At 35.8% G+C, this 26,305-nt stretch overlaps 1 protein-coding gene across 1 annotated transcript; it reads left to right on the top strand.

Annotated features, from left to right (window-relative positions):
• The first annotated feature begins 16,028 nt into the window (after nucleotides 1-16,028).
• ATOH7 (atonal bHLH transcription factor 7) lies at nucleotides 16,029-16,518 on the top strand. The gene has a single exon (XM_010171668.1). It carries the CDS (start codon nucleotides 16,057-16,059, stop codon nucleotides 16,510-16,512), a length of 456 nt encoding a protein of 151 aa, XP_010169970.1. The 5' UTR covers nucleotides 16,029-16,056; the 3' UTR covers nucleotides 16,513-16,518.
• The last annotated feature ends 9,787 nt before the right edge of the window (nucleotides 16,519-26,305 follow it).

Raw genomic sequence — 26,305 nt, 5'->3', positions numbered from 1 at the left:
CCAGTTCACAGTCCACCTCACTACCTGATCACCTGGTCATCCAGTCCACACTTCCTCGATTTAGCAGCGAGGATGCTGTGGGAGACTGTCAAATGCCTTCCTGAAATCAAGATCAAGAAAAAGAGGAACACAATTATGTGTAAGTTAATTTCAATAGCCAAAGTCAGCAGGGAAACAGTACTTTAAGGTAGATTTATGTGAAGACAATACTGTAATTTAAGTAAACATTAGTGCCATTTGATCTTCAACCTATGCAGCACAGTTTTTAGGTCCTTATAATGCTAAATACAATCTTACAGAATTTCATTGTGGACTTTCCATGGACTCAGCCTTTCTCATTAATTAAATAAAACTTTGTTTAAGAGAGAATTTTCTGGAACTACCTGTATAATATTACAAGTAGTAACATAAAGGTTTGCAATTTAATGTTTCTCTAAGAAAATAGTTAACTTGCATTGTTTTGATTAAATTAAATCATTGAATCAGAAGTTAAATTATGTGAACGTACTAAGTGGAAGGTTGGAAAAATGCAATGTCTGTTCAATGTTTCTGGTGCAGAGGATTTGCAGAACTCTTTTGTGCTGCTCTCTTAATTAAAACTAGCATCGGGATGTGTTGAACCAGGAGCAAATTATGTGAAGAGAAAATACAACTCCAAAAATTCCTGTGCACTTGAGAGTTATTTATCATGAGAGTGTCTGACAGAAGGTCATTCAGTTATAGGCCACTGTAAGCTTTGGGTAAATGTCTGGTTAGATCCAACAGCCAAAACATGAATATTGCTCGTTTTACTTCTTTGGTGTGTACCTCTGCAGAGGTATAGGTCATGTAGGGGTCAGGAAGAAAACAGATAACCATAAGGAAGAAGCCAAATTAAAAAAAAAAATTAAAAAATTGAGCAACAGAAACCATATCAGTTTGTTGCTATGGAGATGAACGTACAGGTAAAATGGATGAAAATAAAACGGGAAGCCTTTCTTTTATTCAATAAGCCATTTAATAGATTTGCTTAAGGATTCATGAAAATACTTTGCATTTCTTTTGTGTTATCTAGATGAGGATAGACAGAAAACATATATTGAAAATTGTTATCAAAATTGGAAAAAAACTGCAAAAGGTGGAAATAAAAGATCTCATGAATGTGTACACAGCAAGAGGTCATAGAAAGGAGCCATGTGTTCCACAAGAGATAGGAAGGGGAATTAGCAACAGATGAGGCAGTTATTTCTGGGAAAGGAAAAATTTCTTTGTCTCAGTATTCATTAGAGTGACAGGGAAACATGCCAAGAACAGAAGGAACCTTCCCAGAAGTAAAAAAAAATAATATTAATAATAAAAAAAGATACTAAATGAAAATTAAGGGTGATGCCAGATCAGGTAAAAATTAAATTAGTTCAATTAAACACTGAAAAATTTGCCAATGAAGCAGTTTGATTCCAACTTCTACTTTTTTTTTTTTTCCAGAGGAGTAGATCTGTCTTTAAATTAATTACCAGACTTAAACAAAAAGACAGAACAAGGGATTTTTCTCAGTTGCTCAGTCACTGTCCTTCTTTTATTTCCTGAATTTACTACAAACCATAATTAAAAATTTTCAAAAGAATGGGAAAGTGGAATAACAAACCCCAATATATTACCAGACAGTTGAAAAGTGTGAAAATATTTTTACTACAGGTCAGTTTTAGACTAAAAGAACTTCAGTTTAGACTTAATGTCTAAAGCAGAATGTGAAAAAATAAACATTTCTAACTGTTGGTTTCTGTAGTGAGAGATTCACTTTGACTTGCATTTTTGTCTCACTGATTGTCAAAGGAGGACGTTCTCTGTTTTTTAATGTCATGAATTGTAGAAGCCTAAGTTTTATCCACTTCTCAGTGAGTGTTCTGTGACTTTTTGGTGGTACACCTAAACCAAGAAGCCACTTTCCCATATGTAAATTTTGTCCTGTTAAGAATTACAGGGTGGATAAAATACATTAAGCAAACCCAAGAAAAATTCTCAAGAACATTTATATAATTGTGAAGAGGATGGAGTTTGAAGATGAAGTAGGTATGTGAGGAGCAGGTAGAGGAGAAGGAGGTGTAATGCCTGTACAGAGACTGTGTAATATGTGAGGATAGTTAAAACACTTATGGGCATGTCCTCAGTTTTTGCCACTAGTTGAAGTTAATGATGCAAAGACAGTTTGTGTGATCTGGGAGTCAGGCTGAGAGATGTTAGGCTAGAGAAGAGATTATGTAGATTGTAGTAGCTGGAGCAGAGTATGAAGTGCAACAAAACCTGGAACCTGCATTTGAATCTAGATGTATTCTCTGCTGACCTTTTGCTGTGCTTTATATCCAAACCAAAGGGGACTTACCAAAGTGACCATTCCACCAAGCTCAACTTCAGGTTGGAAATTCCAGCTGAAATTCTTGAATTTTTCTTTTGTTTCAGAAATCCTCCTTTCTCCATAAATATTTATAGCTGTAAAAAGAAATAAGTTGTAATCTTAATGACTATGATAATTTCAGTCACACTTATTCAGGAAGAAATGGCTCCTTTCTGAACAAAAGAATTCTGTTTTACAAACAACCTTTTGGACTTAAATATGTTTATGTGTAGCAGCTTTCTGAAGTTGTGTCAGATTGATTTACATATTTAACATCACAGTCTCTGTTTTTAGCTGTGCTTTTAAGGAGTATGGTTACTACAACTTTCAGGAACCTTTCAGCATTTAATAGGAACAATAAACAAAGTACCCACTTAATAACAAACTGCAGGCACTTTCTCGATAAAGTTACAATTTCAGCAGAAAGAAAGTGTAGATTAAAAGGAAACACCTGCTCCTGTAAATTACTGTGCTGCAGGTAGCAACCCAGGAGACTCTGCAGATGGTTTGGTACTTGCAAACCTGACCTCACCACCCCTTCATCAATCTCTGACTGATTGATTCTCTCCAAAGTGGAACACACCATATCCCAAGGTACTAGAAGACACCTTTGAATTAATCCCAGTCAGAATACCAATTAGGTGGTACTTCTGTTTCATTTTGGAAGTTCTTAACAAAGGATTCAATTGTATCATCAAGCACGAGCACTGACTAAAAGGTGGTATAGTCAGACAGTTCCAGGAAGAGCTCCAAAGGGAATTGTACTTGAGGAGGTGTAATCTTTGCTGGGTTTCCCCACTGACTGGGAGTGTGGATGAAGTTGTGCTATGCCCTAGGATTTTTAGATGGACAAAAAGGAGGTGGAATCTTGATCCTTAAAATGGTGCAATATGAATTAATCACTTCAGTTAGTCTTCCTTGCCAGCCAGGAAAAGTAGAAGAGAGACCACAAGTTCTGCATGTTTCATTTTCCCTCAACTGTTTCCAGGCATCTTCTCTTATTGAGACCTGAGACTGATTGTGCTGATCTTTTCTTAACTAGGACAGACTTTCTCATGTGCTTCTTGCAACACAGACCTATGCAAAGGCCCTGTACAATGTATTGAGACCAGTCTAATTAATACATCCTTTTTCTGTGTGGAAAAATACATTAACACCCTTTCTAGAAAACAACCCTTCTGAAAAAAAAAAGGTAAAAGCTTGTGTTCCCTGTCCAGTCTTACATATTCCTCTTTTGTCACCCATACTCCTCAAAATTCAGAGGAAGACAGAGTGATACAGGGATACATTTTGGGCTTCAGTGATACCAGTAAAACATTTGGGTTTGTTTCCTCTTCATTGACCTCTTTGAATTTTACAGCTTCTTTATTTTCTGAATTCCTGAGATAGATAAAATGACTTCCACTCACCTTAGAGAAGATACATACTTTCCCTATAGAAAAAGATTCAGAGAGTAAGGGAAATTAATCTGCATGCAGTTTGCCAGAACTGTAATTTCAGGCTCTTATTGGATCACTGTCCTGGATTATTAGGTAATTTAGGTATTCTTTTCTACATTTCATAAATGCATATGTATATATAAGGCCATCCTCTAATCTGATGAGCTGAATGTGTACCATAGACAGTAAAAGTCTACAAAGCAATCTGTGCAATGAAGCCAATACTTTGTGATTTAGGTATAGTAGAAAGACATCCAAATTTAATATAAAAATGTAAGTTTATGAAGTATCTATCATATTCCTTGGTAAAATATCTACTAATTTTCTGTTTAAAATATATTCTGTTTTCAGTTCATGGTTTTCAACCTTTGTCCTCCAGCTATTGGATCTTTTTATAGGTTTTTGTGTTAGATTAAATAGCCCTTGCTGTAAAGCTTGCAATCTTGACTTTTTGATGCTGTAGAACTTGGGTGGGAAGTTTTCATGGTGTTTGACTCTAAGAGCATCCCTAACTCTTTAAACTGATAGGACTTTTATTCAGTGCACATTTTTCAGTCAGTCTGAATTAAAAAAATGTAGTTATTACTATGCTCAGACACTTTTTTAAAGTTGTAAGGAAATACCAAGAAATACATACCTTTTTGCTTCTCAATTGTATATGAAGAAGACCAACTGCAACAGAAATGTAGCTTACTGCATTTTTTGCATTAGGAATTAAGGTCTGAGTAGCTGATGACGTAAACCACAATGTATTCAATTAAACAAGCAAGATAGTGTCATTTATTTTGTATAGCTAAAAGGAAACAATATATTTTACAACAATATATTGTTGTAAAAATCTTTTCATTTGAAATTTCCACTGTGAAATTAAGTTTGAGAAAACTTCCCCATCCTCACATTTGGATAATTCAAGAGAAAACTCCACTAAAATCTGATAGAATACTGTCATTCAAGGTTCTTGAAATCTCTGAAATGAGAAGGAATGAAAAGAAACAACTAGCTTCATGGGAGAAAAAGCAAAGAACAGTCCTTTTTCTATATGCACTGAGTGAAGTGAGTTTTTTGCTCTTCTGGTCATGCTTTATCACTTTTTATTCTTATGTACCTAATAGGAAATATAATCCTTTGTGCATTCTAAATCCACAGTTATATATTAGCAATCACTAAACTAAGTGTTTCTTTATTCACCACCAGCTTTACTAGTAGCTTTTAGAATATACCTGTCACATCTAATTCATTATGGTTTGGAAATGTGGCACAGGAGATTTGAAAATCTGAAGCATCAAATGTTACCGTGTGCCTAACTAGAACATCTTAATCTTTTAGAATTGTGTTTCTTTTGATGGAAAAACCTCTGTGGCGTCCTGCTGTCCACTTGGACAAAAGAGCAGATGTGTTATATGCATGTGTGCATGTGCACTCATCTGTCTGTGGCAGGATGCAAACCAATATAGCTATAAAAGTTCCTAGTTAATTTGGAAGGCATTAATTACAACATCAGCCCTTACAGTTAATATTGTAAACTTTTACTTAAACTGAGTGTGGATTACTTAATTTGCATAACAGTTTAATTATGAAGTAAAAATCTAATGGTAAATACTATAAAAATGAAATGAGATGTATATATATATATATGTATATGTGTATATGGATATTTATGTATCTATTAATTTGTTCTAAGGTTCCCTTTTCTTTTACCCATGTACTTGATCCTTGCCATTTTTCAATGAGTTTCAAATTTCAGCAAGTAAAAGTAATCTTATTGTAAAGGTTTTTTAAACAAGCAAGTAAAAATGTGCTTATGGAAAGCATAAAGATTTAACAGATGCCCTCCCAGAAAAGGCGAATGCTATGCTTTCATTAACCACTTTCTAGTTCGGTACAGTAACAGTGTTATGAACTGAGGTCCTGGATAACCAAAACTTACAGATTTTTAAACTTCAGACACTTGAATAGTCCCATTAACTGCAATAGGATTACATAAACATGTGAAGTTAAACAAGTATGTAGAGTTAGTGTATAGAACATCTAATTAGAATTCTCATTTTCTTCACTAACAGGATTTTTGTAGGACGTTTCTTCACTTAACTTTCTAAAACATATTAGTGGAATGTTTACATGGCAACTATTACACATTACTAAAAGAAAAGAAGTTAAGTCTGCAGTAGTGTATTTGAAAATATGGTATACTCTTACAGACATACAATATTTAAAATGCCATGAGATGATATTTAATTTACAAAACTCAGTACATTAAATCTGAATGATACATATCAAAAGCATTTGATCCATTATTTAAATAATTTAGATTATTTAGAATATTTTTTTTATATATTTTTTCTGTATTGAAATAATTTAACCAATTTTTAAATATATATTCTTCTATATGTATTCTGTATATATTTCTTTAAATAGAAATGCCTTGAAAAAGGTATTTAGCTAACAATTTTTTTAAAATGTTACTAAATATGTTATTTAAGAGAATTCTTCTGTCTCATTTTTATGAAGCACCATTTGACAGTTCAGATCCTTGAAAATGTTATTGAAAATACACTCACTTCCTCTTTGTACATATTTCTTTGAATGGTCCTATTAATTTTCTGTATTTTTTCAGTGCAAAAGTGAAACTTAAGAATACTTCCAAAGAAATGTCTGGACTGCACAGCTCTGACCCCAGAAATGCTGTTGTGAAATACTCTGAAAACTGATAGTAAGTACATTTATGTAACAGTTTTGCAAGTATATAAAGTGAAGGATAATTGACAAAAGTCTAATTTGTGTAACAGCTTTGGCCCATTAGAGGCTTTTAAATCATGCATCACTGACTTCAGGGTTACCGTTGTCAAGCTACTTACAGATCCTAGTTAAATCAGGCATTTCATATTTTTGTCCTCATTCGCTTTTGTTTACCAGCAGGAGACAAAATATTTAATTAGTTCTGGGGCATTTATAATCTCCTCTGGGCCAGCTCCAGCCACAAGGCTGGACGCCACTTCTGAGTTAATTCCAGTCAGGCTGGCCCCTCCAGTACAACATATGGGTAACCTATAAGCCTTTAGCAAAAGTTGCAACTGAACTATTAGAGGGGTGGGACCGCCCTGCTGGGAAAATACTGCGCAACAAAGCAACAAGGGGCCAGCGTCACCAGTGGAGGTCAAGGCAACACTTAGACCAAACAGCATCTGGCAAACTGTGCCAAGCAAAAATCAATGAGAAGCAGGGCAGGGGTAGTAATTTTCTGCCTATTTGCACAAAAAAATAACTCCTTCTGAACTGAAAAATTATTTTATAAAAAGCTTACAGCATCCTTTGGCATCACTCTTTCTATTGTTGCTTCATATATTTTCATTTCAGTCAATAAACTATATGGCACAATCTATACATGGTTTTGTTTGGGGCAAATAACATTAATTGTAGCATTAATTATGTTTTGGGAGATGAGAAGTTTTGAGAGTCGTCTTCCTAATTGGTTAGGAACCAGATGTATAAGTGTAATTCATTTCCAAAGTGTGTTAAATTATCTTTATTTTGCAACGAGTCAAAGTGTTTGAGAAGAGAAAAAAAAAAGGCATTTCTTAATATTATATTTTCCAGCCACTGTAAACTGTTGCAGCTCAGCCCACTTGAAACCTTCCCTTGTTTTTCACCGTCCTTTTATTCTCACTTTCTGTTCCTGCCTGTATCTCTGCTTATATCTCATCTTGTGGCCCTTGTTTTTCCCCATTGTTTGTCTTTGCTTTTTTTCTTTTCTGTGAAATTCCAAGTGCTGATGTTTATCTTCAATATTGTAGACAGGCTGCTATTGAATTCAGTGGGATTACTCGGGGCTTAATAGTAAACATACTCAGGTCATTACAGGTTCATGTCATTAGACACCGTATTCTATCCTGCACAGAGTTTCTTTCTTGTGCTCTTTTCTGCTTCTCAAAACAGGGACCATTCTTTATGATTTCTGGTTTTTGTCTACTTGTAAAGAAGTATTTTATTTTCAACAATTTCAACACTCATTTTCATACTTAAACTAACTTGTATTTTCCTGCACATTAATTTTTTTTTTGTACTTTGAGTGAAGCAGGTTGCAGATTGCAAAGTCTTTGTGGTATAGAAATTATACACACATAAGTGTTTCAGAAGGAGATTGACTGTCTTGCAGCACCCACTTATGTGTTTTCTGTGATTATAGGTGCTGGGAAGATGTCAGCTTCAGTCTGAGGGTCTTCATGCCTCTTGATAGAGAAAAGAATAGACTATAGATAGTGACTTTTCACTGTAGGAAAAAAATGGAGAAAATGAATGTTCCAGCACTTTGATGGAAGGAATAGAAATCTGAGTGTTCGTAGAATCCCTTATTGGTCCTGTCCCATGGAAGGTTGCCATATGAGGAGAAAGAACTCACTCGAACTGAGTTGGTGTCCAGGGAGAGAAACGGTGCTTTTACTCAGGGAGTACAATTTTTTAACAGTTATAAATTATAGAGAAAAGTTTTAATACAATAGGTAATTTTTTTCTTTCTTTCTTTTTTTTTTTTTTTACTTGCTTGACCAAAATCTACATGTGCAAGCAGTTTTTTTGTTTGATTTTAAATAAGGTTTTTTCTGTTGATGTATCTGGGAAGCTCAGTGGAAGCACATTCTTACATTCCTCTTCTTTGATACCATGAAGCACCTTTTAGATCTCCCTTTCTCTATTCCTCTTTCTCCCCTCAATAATAAACAGAAAACTCCACTGGTGTAACAGCTGTCTCTTCCCTAGGCTGTGATAAAATAAGTTCATTGCCAATGCAAAGAGTCTATACTACTTTGTGAACAGGTTTAGTTTTCTCCTGTGTGTGAAGAAGACAATCCCCACATATTAAGAGAAAAGTTTTATAAGAATATAAAAAGGAGTTGTCTTTTCACACATCACATGATCAACAGCTACCTGGGGAGGGCCCTAACACCCCACAAAGGTAAGAACTTGCTGCAACGTCTGCAATGTACGGTTAGCATTGTTGCCCATGGTCTTGTGAAAGCTGGAAACCACTGCTCTCATCACAGGCCAAGTAAAATACATAGTTACTGATTAGCAAGTAGGTTGGATACAGGCATAATTGAATTGGAAATTATAGTATCTGCCATTTTAGGTGTAGGATTAGACGTATTCCTAGGAGTAATTTTGGTAAATGTAATAGTTGTGCTGAAAAAAAAGGGTATAGATACTTTTAGGGAAGTAATGTAGTTCCAGGATGACATTCCAAACTTTCTCTCAGCATACTTATTTAGTTTCTATGTTTAGGAATTCTTGTGGGTTTTGTTCTGAATTCCAAAGAAAAAATAAATGTCAATGATCTTGTGAATGATCTTGGTATTTTTTGTCTTATTAAAAAAAAAGAAAAAAGATTTTTGAATGTAGGACAACTAAAATTATGGGTTTTTTTTAAACAGTAATTGTTTGCAATAACATTGATGTATTTCTTGTGCTTAAGATGGCATAGCAAATAGATAATTTAAAACTTGCTTACTACAATGTAAGAAAGAACATTTTTTCACAAAGTGTCTTGGGGAACTGAGTCACCCTGTGGCTGAATTGTTGCCTACCTTGCCAGTGTGTGGGAGGGAGCAAGCACCTAGGGATGGGAAAGGAGTAAGATCACCTGTTCTAGCAAAAGCCTGAAGTTTCAGCAGATAAGATGTAATAACAGTCACACCCTCTGCTGAGATGAGATGACATCTTAAACTGCATTACCTTTGTTACTTGAGATTGTCTGACCGTATCTTGGTTAAGGGAAGAACACTGAGATAATTTTCCTGTTAAGAAGTTTTAGTTCATACATTCTTTTCAACAAGCTGAGGATTTTTTTGTTTGGTTTTGTTTTGTAGAACTGGTGTTGCTTCAGTGTCAGGGTTCTCATTTAATTTAGTTACATTTATGAACTTTTAAAAATAAGCGGATAAATCCTGGTTCACATATACTGGTGCATAAATTGTTGGGCTTTGGCTGTTACCATCTCCGCAGAATCCATTTGGAACAAAAAGCTCTGGTTTGAGGTTAAAAGGACCATCTCATTGTATTTGGAGGGCAATGGGCCCAAGGAGTGAAACATGGGAGTTTATTTCCCTGTAATCTCAAAGGTCCCCTTGTATTTACAGAGATGATTGATTGTGTTGCACAGGAGTGAGGAATGAGCAGGATGACAATTGGATGATAGACATAGGAAAAAGTTAGAGAGAGCATAGGGGCTGCAACAGAGGGAAGTCAGGACCAAGAGATAAATAACCCCTGGAGTTATTTACCCCCCCCGGAATCTGGGGTTGAACCCAAGAGTCCTGAGTTTATACTTCCTTCTGCTGTGAGGAAATACAGTCAAATCAGATGATGAAATATGTCCCAACCACCTACTTAATCTTTCTAATCCTGAGGTACCTAGTATATTAGAAGATAATAATTTATCACTTGTGCTGCTAGTTACCCTGTTAGAGGTTTTCCAGAACAGGTTAGAAAAACATCTGTCAGAGAGCATAAAAACAGTAATTCCTGCCTGGAGGCAGGAGGGTAAACCAGATTCCTTCCCTCATCTGTTTCTCAGTGCATAGCGTAGATAGTGCTTTTAGTAAGTCTCAAGCTATATAGTAAAGGAAGGTCTTCCCTTGAAGACTCTTGCCTCATTGACGTTGGGTATATAGGAAAATAAAAGGTAGTTAAAGAAATTTAATTACATCTTAAATAGATGGATTCTGCTCTTGCCTGTGGCAGAATGCCTATGTAGTGCTTAACAAGTAATTATTTTGAAATGGTTGCTGTGGGCATATTTGTGCTGCCCAGTGCTACTGAAGCTAGTGCCAAACAAGTAGCAAGGATCAGTGTTTTGCCCAGGCTAGTTAGTTCAGCTGTAGAGCAAAGCTTACACAGCTGTACTCCTTCAGTACCTGAGCTTCCTCGCACAATGCTAATTGAATGGTGAACAGTGAACATTGTGCCAGGTAACTGTGTCCCATATTGCATTTTGCCTCTAGGTCCCTTTGTGAAAAACTTCAGGCCAGCTTTTGCAGATCACTGAGTATTGCACAGGTGGAATTGACCTTGATAGGTAACTGTATTTTTAAGCACAGAGAACCTATATGCTGTCAAACCTGGAAAGTTTGCTAGCTTTGTGATGATATGTCCAAGCTTTTTTGTCTGCTTTAGCAGTGCAGTGGGTTGCAATATCATTCTAAGTGGAAACTTGTTTGTTTTCATGAGCTGTCTTGCGTATATGTATGTATGTAATAGTAATAATAACCAATCAAATCAACAGTAATCATATTCAGTATATAATATAGGTGAGAAATGTTTTAGACAGTTAAAGGTTCAAAACATGTTCCTCTAGTACCATGATAAAATGAACCCTTTCTCATTTTGGGGGGGGGGTTTTAAGAGGTTTTAGACCTCCTGTTGTACAAGCATGCTTTAAAACAAAGTTGTGTTGAAAGGGTGTTCTGTGCAGAATCACTGGGGAAAGCTGTGCTTTTTGCGCCTCACCTGAAGGAAAGATGCTTAAGAAAGATGCTATTGAACAGAAAAGGATGACTGGTGAGGAGAAATGGGTAAATTGAGAAGAAGCGATAGCTGGAGGATAGTAGGGCAAGTAGAGCCTAAAGTGTGGTTGGGAGACTTGCTTGGTGAACTATTAGAAAGACAAGCGCACCCCAGAGAAACTTAAGAGGAAAATAAAATGTACTGAGCACTCTGTAGAAAGGGTGTCCAGTATGAGGTTGGGAAGCCTTAGGTGAAATGATTGTAAACTCATCTTACTGATGTAGATTGCTATTCATCTTCCCAGTATGAGTGAGTGTCTAAATTTCCCTTCAGTTCAGGATACAACATTCACTTGTAAATTCTATTTTCTGATTGTCCTATAGCCATGACAGGAAAACAGTGTAAAAATCAAGGAAGGAAAACACATTATTCTGCACACCACGGATTTCGAGCCTGTCTCACTAGCTGAGTCAAATAATACTAGAAATTGGGCCCTTAAGGATGGTCATATTTTGGTAGTTACCCACCTGCTCTTAATTAAGCAGCATACGGCATGCCAGTCTTTGAGCTTTGTTCAGTATAAACTACAGTGGTAAGAAATCTTGATGAGGCTTTTAGAAAGGATCTACCTGAGATGAAACAGTGAGTTCTGGCTAAAAGGAAGAGGTAAGATTCTTGCTTTGATATATTACTTGTATATGTTATTTTTAGTACAACTAGAGAAGAGAAGGTATTGAGGAATTAGACTTTGGTAACCAGAGATGTTACTTTCACTTCCTTTTAAAATTAGCGTTTGGCCACAGTCATTCCGCAACAAAAGTAATTAGATTATGTTTTCCACAGTAGTGCAGGTGGAAGATACCCAGTTCTTCTTAGTCGGCGCTGTGATAATTGCATCTGAGTTATTAACTTGGATATCTAGCAGACAATTTTTAAAGTATTTCTGTATGTAGTCATAAATCTTGAAACTAGTTAATTTCTTTAATGGACTATCTCTTATTTTCCTAATATCAGTGGTGACTTAAAGGTGCTAAAATAATTTGAGTTATGACTGAAATAGCATTCTTACTTTATTTCTCTGAGAAAAATATAGTATTTTTATTAAAGATACTGTTTTAGAATTAAAATGTGAATCAGGAGTAATGCTGCTAGGGTAATAGAGTAGCACTAAATAGGTACCTGCATAGACAGAGGTTCAAAGATTGAAATCTGAATAATTGAGTAGACACAGAATTTCTTTTTGGTGATTCTGCTGTTCTTCTGGCTTGAGATTATGTTATGACAATAAAGTAAGAGAAAAAGGGAAATTCTTGAGAAATGTTGATGTACAAAAAAGGTGAGGCTAATATAAGCTGGGATCTAGAAAAGTTTTTAGCACCACAGCAGTATATCACATCAGAATGTATTAATAGCTTTTTGAAAACTTTTATCATAAAAATCTTGAGAATAATTTGAAAAAATATTCCAAAGATTATAATATGAGAGAAATTATTAAAAATAAATGGAAGAAGGAGTAGAATCACATAAGCAATAACTGAGACAAGCTGAAATGTGGAGGAAATAAAAACCAAGTGAAGGAAACCTCGGAAAAAATCACTGATACCCTTTCTATTATTGACTGAGCAATGAAGCATTTTTTTTTTCTAGCTTGAGAGAACATATTTTCATATGGCTGGTGGGCTATGCAAATTAACTAAATCAATTGGTGTGGATAAGGTCTTAATGCCTACTCTTCTTATTTCTCTTTCATAAAGCAGAGATTTAAAAAAAAATCGTAAGTGATGAAAAGCAGACATTTTGATAGGCCATGGAACGATTTTTAGCCTTGCCGATAAGCTATAAAGTCCTGTTAATCCAGATGGATTTGGACCCTTGTCCTGTGATTTGATAATAAATAATTTAAAATAAAATTACAATTTGTTCAGTAAGAGATATAAATCACAGCTTCTCTCTTGAGGTTATATCAGGTTTTAGTCAAAGCATGATAATGGTAGTGAATCAATTAGGAAGGGGAAAATTAACAGCACTGTCATGTACTATGTTAGTATACGTTAGTGGAGTAAAATACAAAGTTGCTAAGAGCTGTGATTTTGAGTATATTTGAAGTCTTCATTCTAATTCATACTGGCAGGACATATTAAGTTAAAAGTAGGAAAACTGCTGACAAATGAAAAAAAATATTATTATACCATATGATATTTTAAAGGGGTGCTTTTCATATTTCTGGTACGAAGTTAGCAGCACTCTACACTAAGAGTGATTAATTGTCTGAATTGAGTAATAGCTATCTCATGAGGATGCACAGTATTTATTGACTTACAAAACACCTTTAATTTTATTGTGTTCTTTTACATTAAAAATCCCTTGAGATTTGTTTCAAGAGACAAAGGATTTAGCTAACAAACTTATTTGGGCATAGAAGGCTGTAACACTAAAATGTATTCTAGCAATAGCACAAAGATCAGAGATGTATTTGTTTTTCTGCTGCATATGCAATACTTCTCATGGAGTATCTTCAGAAAAATAAATGTCTCACGAGTTCTAATTGCTGATCCTTCTGTGAAAGACATATGGTTATGTGTTTTTTTCTGAAGGATGCTGTTCCCAAGTCTCTTCACACACAGAAAAAAACAGAAATTGTCATTCGGAAAGTAACGTTTTAATGTGTGGTGGTAGTTCTTTATGTTTGGGAGAATAGGTCAATGCACACAGACAGGAATGTTGAACTTTTATAATGAAACGTGATGCAGTTGTACTTCTTTAAAAATTGAAGATGTGGCATACATTGTGATAATGGAATAATAGAGACTCCCTACCCCAACTATCATCTCTGTTCAAGACCATTAGGATTCAGAATATTAAGAGCAGAGCGACTGGGCGTAACAGCCTACGTTCAACATCTGTCATGCTGGAGTCCATTAGTGTTCAATTGCATCCTATTGTTTTTGGATTATTCAACCTCATTTCATTGTCATTGCTTCTGCTAGGGATTAATCAGCTGTTTACAGCTACACCAAGTTTTGGAGTCATAATGAAAACAATTGAGCTATAGTTCTAAATAAATATATAGTATTCAGTCTCTAATGAAAAAAGTTACTAATTTATGAATGCTGGTAACAGTTTAATTAAGTGTGAAATCAATACAGATAATAAATCATTGTGTGGCAGGTTTTTTTTTACCTTTTGTGTATATCATAAAATGATCATATGATATTTCCTTGTAAGTTTATGTTGCTAATGGTTTTAAAACAAGTACAGTAAACCAAAGCTATTTTGATTATGGAGTGTGGGTGTGTGTATGGTAGCTTCTCTATCATTACAACTGGTAGCAGAAATGATCCCTTCCTGTCAGCAAGCAAATTTCTTTTTTCCACATCCTCTTTTATTGTCTTTGCCTATTTAGGGATATTACTAAAAAGACACTTTTTTTTTTTTTAATTCCCATAAAATACACATATATATTTTAATATGGTATATTTGAAAGGGTGGTTTTCAGACTATTTGTATACTTACATGTTTTTGTGTATGTCTGTGTCCCAATCTATCCACATATTTTTACAAACTTTATTAGATAAATCCATAGCTGCATTTTAACTGTTTAAATACATTTTAAATTATTTTCATGATGTTGGATTTGCTGACATGCATAATCCCCATTTTTCACAGGGTACCACTCTTTCTGCAATGTTACATACTTTATACAATATTAAAATTGTGAGCCTGTAAGGATTTCTAACAATTTGAGTCTACTTATTTTTGTAACGTATAGTGCAAAACAGTAGTATTCTTGGCCATATACCATTAAGCTAATTATCCTCTGTTTCATTAGAACAGTTATTTCTTCTACCCTTAATACTATCTAACCAAAATTTTCACATGTTCTAATCTACAAATATACAGTGCACAGAGATTTTTTTTTTCTTTTTTTGAGTTGCAACAGATTATCCATTGAAAGGACCTTTTGCTTAACTGCCCAGAGTCTTGTGGGGCCAGCCAGACACTACTCCAGATGGCAAGTTGTTAGGGCTGGACAGAATGGCTTTGGAAGACTTCTCAACAGATGAAGGCTGTAATGTTCGGATTTTACTGTTTGGTTGGTTTTTTTTCCCCCTGTAGTTCCCAGGGTGGGAAGGTACTGGGATGGAAGCAGAGTGCCGCCCGCCCACCTGCTACCACCTGTTTAGCTTTTGCAGTTTCTATAAAGCCTCATCTTGCCTGTAAGACACAATCATTGCTCACCAGCAGGAGTCAAGAAAAGAGAGATTTCTGTTATGAAGTTTTATCTTCAGATCTCAACAGTTCATCATTTCAAAATAATCTATTAAACTGAATCAGAACTTCTTTCATCTGAAATGGACATTTGGAATTGATGTGGTTTTAATCCATTCAGATAATTTTGGATTAAATGGACCGTTTTCTTCAATAACATACATTTTGAGAATGGAGATTTCATTGTTTTCTATCTCTTTAAGTTTAAAGAAATTAAAAGAATGAAAGTGTAAGACATTAAAAACTCTTTATTCTTTTTTTAAACAGTAAGAAGCAATTTTTGGACATTTCCAGAAGAACCAGAAGACCTATTATTTTATTATTATATTTTTTTAGATGCTAAGAAAAGTAACCCATCACTAATATCTGGAAACAGATTCAAGAGGCACACAGGCTACTCACGAGTGCTTTCCCTAACCCTTTTTAGATACCTAATTTTTAAAAAGTAATCTTTGTGTGTGTGAAACTGAAGCTGCATCGAATATGAAAACCTGCAAAGCTGGTCATTTGGATTCAGGCATAGAATCAGACGTCCAGTGCAGAAGTGGACCAGGCTGTGTTGTGAAGTGCAGTTCGGAAAGGATGGAGAATGCTGCAAAGAGAAGACTGGCTGCCAATGCCAGGGAGAGAAGACGGATGCAAGGACTGAACACAGCCTTTGATCGTTTGAGAAAGGTGGTTCCACAGTGGGGTCAAGATAAGAAGCTGTCCAAGTATGAGACCCTTCAGATGGCTTTGAGTTATATCATGGCTCTCACTAGAATACTTGCCGAAGCAGAAAGATACAGTACTGAAAGAGAATGGATTAGCCTTCACTGTGAACACTTTCATCCGGAGAGCTACCACCATTACACGGGACAAAAAATGGCAATGGACAGTGATCCTTATGCACAGCGAATATTCAACTATCACCCTGAACACTTTCAAATAGCTAATTAGAACTTTTTACGAATTAAGAATATGCAGCAGGCCAGATGCGTAATTTAATAACTATCTAGAGTTAATCTGCTTGAATAAGGTAATATTGGCATTAAATAACTTGTTCTTGTTTGCATCTTTTACTAATCTGACAAAATAAATTTGCTTTGAGAACTTTAAATCAATATGCATTTAAGAAGATTGAATTTGTTTAATGCTAAAGGAAAGCATACTTTTAATTTGAAATCTTTCTGACAGTTGCTTCCTAGTTCATCTAGTTAATTTGATTCTTTTATTAAATAAGCTTTTGGTGTTTTTTTTTGTTTTGTTTTGTTTTTTACTGTGATGAATCATGACAGTATTTTCTAGAGATCATGGGCCAAATTGGCCCATGGTGTAACTAAATAGAATAACACCAGAAATGAATTTCATTCCATGTTTTTATTTTTATGTCAGCTTTAAAGTTCTTCTTTGATTTGTTTTCACACAAATGGCTCCCATGGAAAAAGTTTTATAATGTATTGGAGTTCTAGTCCTCAGAGAACTAACTTTCTTAAACTTTGTAAGTTTGACATACGGGTTCCAAGGTTATGTAGGTTTGCTTTAATCCAATTTATGGTGTCTCTTGTATGCTCGAAAAAGAGCTAGTTTCATGTCATGGAAGGAATATTTTTATTTTCAATGGCTGTAAAAACACATGTGATTATATGCCATAAATGAGAATGCTCACGTGAAAATAATCTAAACTTACAGATTTTTGTAGACTTTAAATGTTTGCATTTTATTTTTTAATTTTATGTTATCTGGAAACAGTAACAGATTTTGTAAATCATAAATAAAGTGTTTTCTATGATATGTCCTCACCAACCACCTGAAATTCCTGCTCCAGTCATTACTTACTAGTAGCTTTCCCACCCCAGATGTTACACTACTTCCATCACAGTCCTGGCAGTTTAGTGTGCAGAAGAATCAACTAGCAAATGATGTAAGAAGTGTGTTTTATGTACCCCCTGAAAAACAACCTTTAAAGGTAAGAGTTTGGTAAAAAGTTATAGAGCATTCTTGCAAAGCAGTTGAGTTCATTTCTGCCCTGGTGATACCCTGAATTGCCGTTTGTTTGTTTGCTGCTTTCACTTGTGGAGGATAGAGGGATCTGGGTGGAAAAGGCAGAAGAGGAAAGGAGGTTGGAAAGGTCGAAAAATGAGTAGGAGCAGGGTAGCTGGAGAAGCAGATGTGTTTGTGCCAGGATGTAGAATCTGCAAAAGTTTGACTGCTGACGTCTGTTGTGATGGCAGCAGACTATGAAGCTGAAGGGTACTTTTGCTGGTGCTTGTTTCCAGAAACAAGCCTTTGCTAGTGTTAGCCATGAGAATGGAGGAGAAAAGGAGCTGCCATCCCAGAACAGCTGTTGGTGGGTTTCCAACAGGGAAGGCTGGCGGGTTCCCTGCTGGCTGCTGCCATACCTTGTATTTTAGAATTCTTTCAAATGACAAATTAATAGCTTTGATAGGAGTTATTTTCAACAATTCAGCTTTCAGTGAAAAACAAAAGCATCAGTTGGAACTAAGCCCTGTTTTGGAGGAGAGGGACTCTGCTGCAGGAACAGTTGCATACAAAGACTTGACCCTTCTGTCTATTTTCTCTCAGAACCCTTATTGACGTTTTGCCCTTGGTCACTGTCATGCAGACTAGTACATTTCCTGAGGCAGGAGCTGGACTGTTCCTGCAGTGAAAGCTGCTGGGACAGGCTTTCAGGCTGGGTTAAATGCACATCGAAGAGGCACTGTATGTCCTGAGCAACTGTCTCCATTAAATGCTGGCATTCAGGAATGTTTTTTAATGTCTATTTTAGCGTCTCTAAAGATAATGAATAGTGTTAATTATTAAAATGTAGGCTTTTGCTTCTTGAATTACATTAGATCTTTATCGGCAAACAAAGCAGATTCAGCCTTCTGGGAATAAGAAGTCATGTTACTCACCAATTTCTTTGCAGAAGTTTATATAGAGAGAATAGAGTTAATTGTTCTCTATCATATAGCCACGTTAATGCTATTTGAATATTTGATACTATTTGAAGCTACTAATCATTAAATGACAAAATTATGTATGTAATAATCAATACAGTCCTTAAATCTTACGCTAATTTGTTAGCTGTAAACTTTAAGCAAACATTGTCTAACCTGCACTGCTAGCACAGTAATGGGTTTTCCATCCTGAAATGGGAATGTAATGCAAATAAATTGTGCAACTATATGACATGGAAAACTTGGCTTAGTGAAAGATGACCTTCTAAACCTTAGGTGGGAAAGATAATACAATACAAAAGTATAAATACCAGAGTAGTGTGCAAGAATAGTAGTTGTCTTTCTCCACTCCTGGCATATAGTTTGATTTTTGTGGGATGTGACATTGCAGTTTATATGTAATTTATGTAAAAGTACTTAACAGCTATTTCTCTTCCAGTTTTGTTTCTTCCATGCAGCATTGTAATTTACTGTCTACTGCATATGATGATCAGTATAATTGTAAATATAGTGGGTCAGTATGCAGTGAATGATTAAATGACAGTAAGCTCACTTAAAAGAGGAATGAAGAACACAAAACATAAAATATCTGTAATCATGTTACCAAAAATTCTTAAGAATTGAAACTGAAGTCCTAAAAAGCACTTTAGTGCATTAGATAGCTTGTGAACACTTTGTAAATCAGGTCATTGCATCAATCTCAGCTGTTGAACAATATGGTAAGGTTATAATCCCCATTCTCTTAGAATTGGTTGTGCTAGTGGGAGGTGAATGTTTTATTGATCTCTTTATTTATTGATAATAATTAGTAATATGACTAGTGGAAACATTGTGATTTTATATGACTAGTGGAAACATTGTGATTTTATCTACTGCTGTAGTATTTTTGTTTCTTGGGAGGATGGAGTGTTGAGCTGGAAGTTGGGATTTGCAATTTACTATTAGCACTGAAGGCAGCAGAGTAAGTTTTTTTGTAGTGTATAGACAGCTGTCTGTCTATTGATGATCTGTCAAAGCTTTTTGGGGAGTGAGTTGGGTTGAGGGGGAGGTTTAATCATTAAAAATTCTTTCTGAAGGCAATCTGAAAAGCAGATGTTATCCATGCTGGTTTGGACTTCTCAAACTCAACAACTATTCAAGGATTCATTGGGGTTTTTTTCATAGCTTTCCTTTACAAATACTTCAGTGACACTTTGTGTAATGTAAACTTGGCTGTTTAACTTGGGTTTTATTATTGCTCCCAAATCTTTTTTTCCCACTGGCTGTTTGATTCTTGTCAGATAATGACTGTGACCCTTCTTCTGTACTGGACTTTACTGGTATGGGCATTTGAAACACCCTTCTCTTAAATAATTATTGCTTCCAGTGGACCTCCAAATGAAGCCAAAACTTAGATGCTTAGAGCTTGGTGTGTTCTTAGTGACTGAGTTTTGTCTGCTCATAATTTTTTGTCCACTGAACAGCAGTGCAATCTTGAAATACTTCTGTTTGTAGTATCAGTACATTGTAATTCTAGAACCACATTATTGTGAAAACATTGGGGATGAGAAGTGCTTTGCTTCATTAAATATTTGTTGCATGCTGCACACCTACATGTTTCACTATTGAAATTCAGTGTGAAATTGTCACTAACTATTTGTGGAAAATTAACCTTTATCCTTCTAAAAGGTTCAGACTGCAGGGTTTTCTATTTGAAGTAGCTCTAGATACTCTGCTACTATGATTCTTTGAACCATATCACCCTGTTTTGACAGGGTGACTGTAGTTATTTTTGAACTCGGAACTGGAGTAACATTTTTAACTACAGTGGCTTTTCAGTGGCTGAAAGTGGAACTAGGGTAGCACGTTCCCAAAATATATGTTAGTAACAAAAAGTCATTGGTTTCTTCCTGTCTATGTATTCGGGTCATCAGTGGATATGTATTAGCATGTCTTACCACTTCAATTCATTCCAATGTTTTAGGCTTCTGTTTTCCATCTCACCATTTATAAGGTATTTAGGGCACAGTCCTTCTTGTGCTATAAACAGTGTGGTGGGTTGACCTTGCCTGAATGCCAGGTGCCCACCAAACTACTCTATCACCCCCTCCCCCGCCTCAGCAGGATGGGGAGGGGAGAAAATAAGATGGAACAAAACCCCCAAACTTGTGGGTTGAGACAAAAGGCAGTTTAATAAAAGCAAAGCAAAGCTGCATGCACGGAAGCAAAATAACAAAATATTTATTCTCTACTTCCCAGCAGCAGGAGATGTTTGGCTGCTTCCCAGGAAGCAGGGCTTCATACACATAGTGGTTACCCTGAAGGACAAATGTAAATAACGAATGGCTGCCCTTCCCCCTCCATTCTCCTTGCTTTTATTTCTGAGCAGACGTCATATGGTGTGGAATATCCCTTTGGTCCATTTGGGTCAGCTGTCCTGGCTGTGTCCCCTCCCCAGACCTTTCCCACCCCCAGCCTACGGCTGGGGAAGGGGTAAATATTGGAGGGACAGCCTTGATGCTGTGCTAGCACTGCTCGGCAGTAGCCAAAACACTGATGTGTTTGCAGCACCTTTCTAGCTACTAATACAAAACACAGCACTCCAAGGGCTGCTATGGGGAAAATTAACTCCATCCCAGCCAGAGCCAATACACACACATACAGGGCAAAGGTCAGTTCTTGACTGGAGTTCCTAAATGGTGCTGCAGTACAAGTTCTGAAAAGTAAAAATGTTGCTAATCTTAGTCATAGTCTTGTAAAGTCAATGACCTTACAACTTCTTCACGTGGGGAAGCATGAGTCGCATTAGATTTCTTGGTATTTAGCTAAGTTTCCTGTACCTTGTTAAGCAGAACTTCCCTGGTGAAATCTTTGTGGAAGTCCCTACTGTGGTATGATTCACTGAGTATAATTTTTTAAAAAAATATGGTTTTCAGTCAAATTTTTGATTTTCCAAAATGCTTTTGCCCTAAGATGTGTACCCTTACACTTAAGTTTCCAGCTATTTGAACTAAGCAATATAAATGTAGTTTTCTGTAATTTAGAAGTGAAATTTATCTAGATTTTTAAAATTCATTAAGGTTTTACAGAACACCTTCTTTTTGCTCTAAACCTGTTCAGTGTTCTATCTCTACAAGAAAAATGCACTGAGAATAAAGACATGTTTATTCATTGAAGAAACAGTCCAGTGTTTCCTCTATACAGATATCTTGTAACAAACATTGATTTCACCTGGTATTTGGGCACTTTTAAAAAAATACTCTGTGTTTTTAACTTTAATTACATTTCAAGAATACATGGCTTTAAAAAATGCAAAGCAACCCAATGTATAATATTGAAATATATTTTCTACCAAAGAGTACATTTTAATATTGTCTACTATTTTTTTTCTAAATCTTAATTTAGTTTTCATTTGTACAGAAATTAGCATGCAAAAGATATCTGATACGGAATTTGTTTAAAATGTCTGCATATGTAACGCCAAGGAATAAGAAGTTCATTTTTGAATGACTTCCTACAGCCTGGGGTGCGTAGTCTTTTTGGTTTTTTTTTTCAAAATTTCAGAATGTCTTCAGTATTTTTCCATTTCTTTACAAAATCATGTTGCCTGCTACTAATGGATTGTGGGTTCCTAGAGGATGGTCAGTTTCTGAACAGAATTTCCCACTGATATAAATGGAGAACTCCACTTAAATTCACAGCACATATGGCCCAAGATTTCTTTGTATTATGCAACAAATGGTTCTTTATATCTATAATGGACTTGGTGTATAAAGGCATTAATAAAAGCAGCTTGTGTTGCTCAGAGGAAATAATGTGTAGGAGCTGCTTTAGCTCATGGAGCTGTAGCTGAACTATAATGGTCTTAAGAACATTGTCTCTGACCTGGCAGGCACTGAAGTACATAGAGATCAAGCCAGGTAGGGAGAGAGAAGCATGGTTACATGGGAAAGCAAAGTCAGTACCAGCATATGTAATGGGACACATCCTTTTTTTATCCTGTTCTCTTCTGTATTCAAGCTGTAAGATCCAACTTCCTTGAAATACTATGTTTGCATCTGCTGCTCATTTAAAATTAATTACAAAGTCTATTTATGGACACATACAAAGAATATGCTAAAGAATTCAAGTTGAAGATGTGTATAGGGAAGAGTGAACTTCAGTGTGGTTTGTGTGTTTGATTAACCCTCATTCAATTTTCATTTGTTCAAGTGCTGGATACACAGCTAAGGGTTGAAAAAATAAGTCCTCTGTAACGGGTCTCCAGTGCCCTACTGCACAGAGAGTCTTCGAGGAGTGTTGGTCTAGATCCAGTAAACAGGTATTTTGAGAGGGTACGTGGGCTAGGCAACCAATGCAGTAGAGAGATTCTGCATGAATTTTTGAGACATGATGGACTTAATCTATGACAGTCTGTAGGTAAAAGTATATGCTCAAGCATAGGGTTTGGAGACTAATTTTCCAAGTTACTGACAATTTGGCAAATATATTGACCTTTAAAACATGCAAATTGCCTTAAAGGCTCCTTGGCTTCTGCTGTGGTACTCCTGAAAAAACTTGTTCTGCCAAACTTTGATGAAGGGGCTGCAGTTATCAGAAAAAGAAAGCATGATTTAAAACTAAAACAAAGTCAAATTGAGAACTGTTTAAAAAAGGAACAACCATATTTCACAACTACCTGATAGAAGTACGGCTAGTATATAACTTGTCAGCATTTTATTATTTTCTTCTAACTGATGTAAGGTCTGATTCCATTAATCAGCTGTCACAGCAAAATTCTGAGGAAACATCTGGTCTTGTTGCACACTTTCACAATTACTTGAACACGTGAAGGACACACTCTGCAACAAATGCACAAATGCAACTCTGAAGCATTTATTTAAGTTTAGGTGAGACAAAGGGAAATACATTACTGAACAGGCAGGTGTTTGTTTTGTCCTTTCATATGCACTTAAAATACACTTTAAAACTGACATTAACATTTCTCTTCCCAGTGAGAATGACTTTGGATCAAAAAATAAAAAATATCAACTTTAATAAAGAAAAAATTATAAAATAGAATTTTAAGGCTCAAAGTGAACATCTTTGTATTGGAAATAGTAAGGCAATTAACAGTGAATGACTTCTCCAATATTTAACAGTTAGAATATTTCATTAGGTCTTGCTAATCATTTTGTATTGAAAACATTTTCCAGAATCTAACGCTTTTAAACCTGGTAGCATTAAGAACACAGTTCTTAAGGAATTCTTATTCCAGATTTGTTGCTTTGAAGTACCTATGATTACTGTAAACAATTGGGATTAGCAATTGTTTACACATTAAGGTAAAGACTACATATTTGGCTTTTTGTATTTGAAGTGTGTGCTTTCATCTTCTCATGTTAGCAGACGTGAGCCATTCAGAAGGTATGCTCTGCCTTTCATATGGAAGCAAAGGAACTCAATCCAGCTGTTTTAAGGCAAGAAGTCAAACGATATTAATGCAAACTGCTATGTGATGCTGCTAAGGACTGCGTTTGCACCAAGCTGGACCAAAATTTTAAAGCAAAGATAATGCTTTTGCTTTCTAGAATTACAATACAAAAGTTGTCATTTCTGCTCTTCTTTGAAATGTACTGTGCCTCTCTTTGATCGTATACAAAACCAGGACTGGAAGGAAACAGGAAGCTAAATAAACCTACAAGATTCTGAATCAGAAAACATTGAGAGGTTACAAGACTGAGCATTTTTTATCTCACTGATAGAATGCCCCACATTGTGGTGATTTCACAGACTTTGGAAGATAATAGCAAACACCGGCTTCACTGGAAGTTCTAACATAGATTTTTGTTGTTACAGTAGCCTGCCCTGAATAAGACAATGAAATACCATGTTAGTGTGAAGTCAAATCAGTTACTCAATTAAACACAAACAATGAACAGCCAAACTGTTCAGGAAGGGAGCACAGTTGCATAGTCTATAGAGCATCTTGACACAGTATGATTAGATAGTGCCATCCTTCACAGAACATGAACTCAGACAGCATCACGTTTTGTGGCAATCCAGTGTTGTCTCTGCTGCTTACCCAAGCCTTTTTCCCTTGGCTTTTCCATCCATTAACAACAGGAACATAATTTTAGTGCCTTTTTCTAGCAAGTCTTCTTTGTGATGAGTGCATCAATACTACTAATTGACAATATTTACATCCATTCACATAAGCTTCCTTCACATAGTCATTTTATGGACAGAGGAAAAATGTCCTATAGCAGTTAACAAGCAAAATGTAATTACTACAGACCATTTAGGATCCTCTCAGTGAGACTTCTGGTGCCCCTTCTTGAATGACTAAGGATTTATCCTTCTTACACAGATTTTTGGGAAAAGTCTTTCAGCAGTAGCTTCTTGTCCTCCCTCTTTCAAAGAACTGAATGTAAATTTTAAAAAATGTACCACTTACTTAAACTCAGCTTGTCAGCAGTTTATAATGATGTAAGTTTGGTGACATTCCACTGACATCACAGAGAAAAGGTTGAAGAGATATGATTTTACCTATTTTTTCTGTGCACTTTTGTATTTTAATTTGTACTGAGTTTTTGAGTGTATTATCTGATGTTCTGGCTCTGGCAGGGGGATTGGACTAGATGATCTTTCAAGGTCCCTTCCAATCCCTACCATTCTGTGATTCTGTATGTGTGTGATGTTGTAAAATGTGAGAACCACTACTACTGTCAGTAATATTAACAAGTATGATTCCAGCGGTGGTAACCAGATTATTGCTAGTAGTAAATAATAGTATTCCTTTCTTCTAAACTGCTTAAAGAACTCTAATTAAAGTGATCACTCTTGTAGTTAGATTGCCCAATAGGATATATCCTAGTCAAAAAGGGAACATTTGTGCTTGCGTGAATTCTTAGTTTCTACTCAGTCTATAGGTAATTTAATCCACATAGGGTGTTCAGATAGGCAGGAGAAAGTAAAATAATTTAGGAAGTATAGAGAGATTTAGGTCTAAAGGAACCTCTGGAGGTCATCTGGTCCAACCCATCACTCAAAGCCAGGCAAGGGGGCCACAGGCGAGTTCTAAGCAGGCAATCGCTTGCCTAAACCTGTGCTATAGATATAAAGTCTGATGACTGGTATACAACTTGCAATACTTTGGATCAAAATCTAGTCTTCAGGTTTGGCATGAAATAATGGGAAGACCAAGGCTGTAGATGGGAGTAGATTTGATCTTTTGTGTCTTAATTTTCTGTCTTCCCACTTCCCAACAGCACTGGACTAAATAAGCAAAATCCAATAAATTTTCTTGGATTGTTTTTCAAAGAGTGATTACTAGTATGGGAAACTTAAAATTCTGGGTTGCCCAGCTCTGATTCAGTGTAGGTTTAGTTTTGGAATCCCTAAGCCATCCTAAAAACAAGTGAAGATAAGAGGAGCAATAGGTTCTCTATCCTGGAAAATCAGACTCACAATGTGTCTTAAATTGGACACCCCATAACTGAAGTCACTTGAATCAATACATCACTTATAATAGCTATTAATTTTATTTTATTTACTGCAGAGGAGATACAACATGGGCAACAGCTGGTATTTCTGCTTTCCCACTGAAATACCTGCTTCTTTTATCTCTCAGGGTACGAATGTGTTATAGCTTCCTGGTCTGTTCAGTCTGGAGTGAATTGCCTGAGATTTCTAACAAAAGCATGAAAGTTACAATGATGATGCTTTTTTAATGGTCTGCAGTCTGGTGGGAAGTGGAACAATACAAGAAATCCACTTCCCTTAAGGAACCCACAGTTAGAGACAACATAAGCTGTATTTGTAGGACACTC

The sequence above is a fragment of the Antrostomus carolinensis genome, unplaced genomic scaffold (assembly GCF_000700745.2).
Source record: "Antrostomus carolinensis isolate BGI_N321 unplaced genomic scaffold, ASM70074v2 scaffold13327, whole genome shotgun sequence".
Taxonomy (NCBI): domain Eukaryota; kingdom Metazoa; phylum Chordata; class Aves; order Caprimulgiformes; family Caprimulgidae; genus Antrostomus; species Antrostomus carolinensis.
This window is presented reverse-complemented; position numbering and strand designations above follow the sequence as displayed.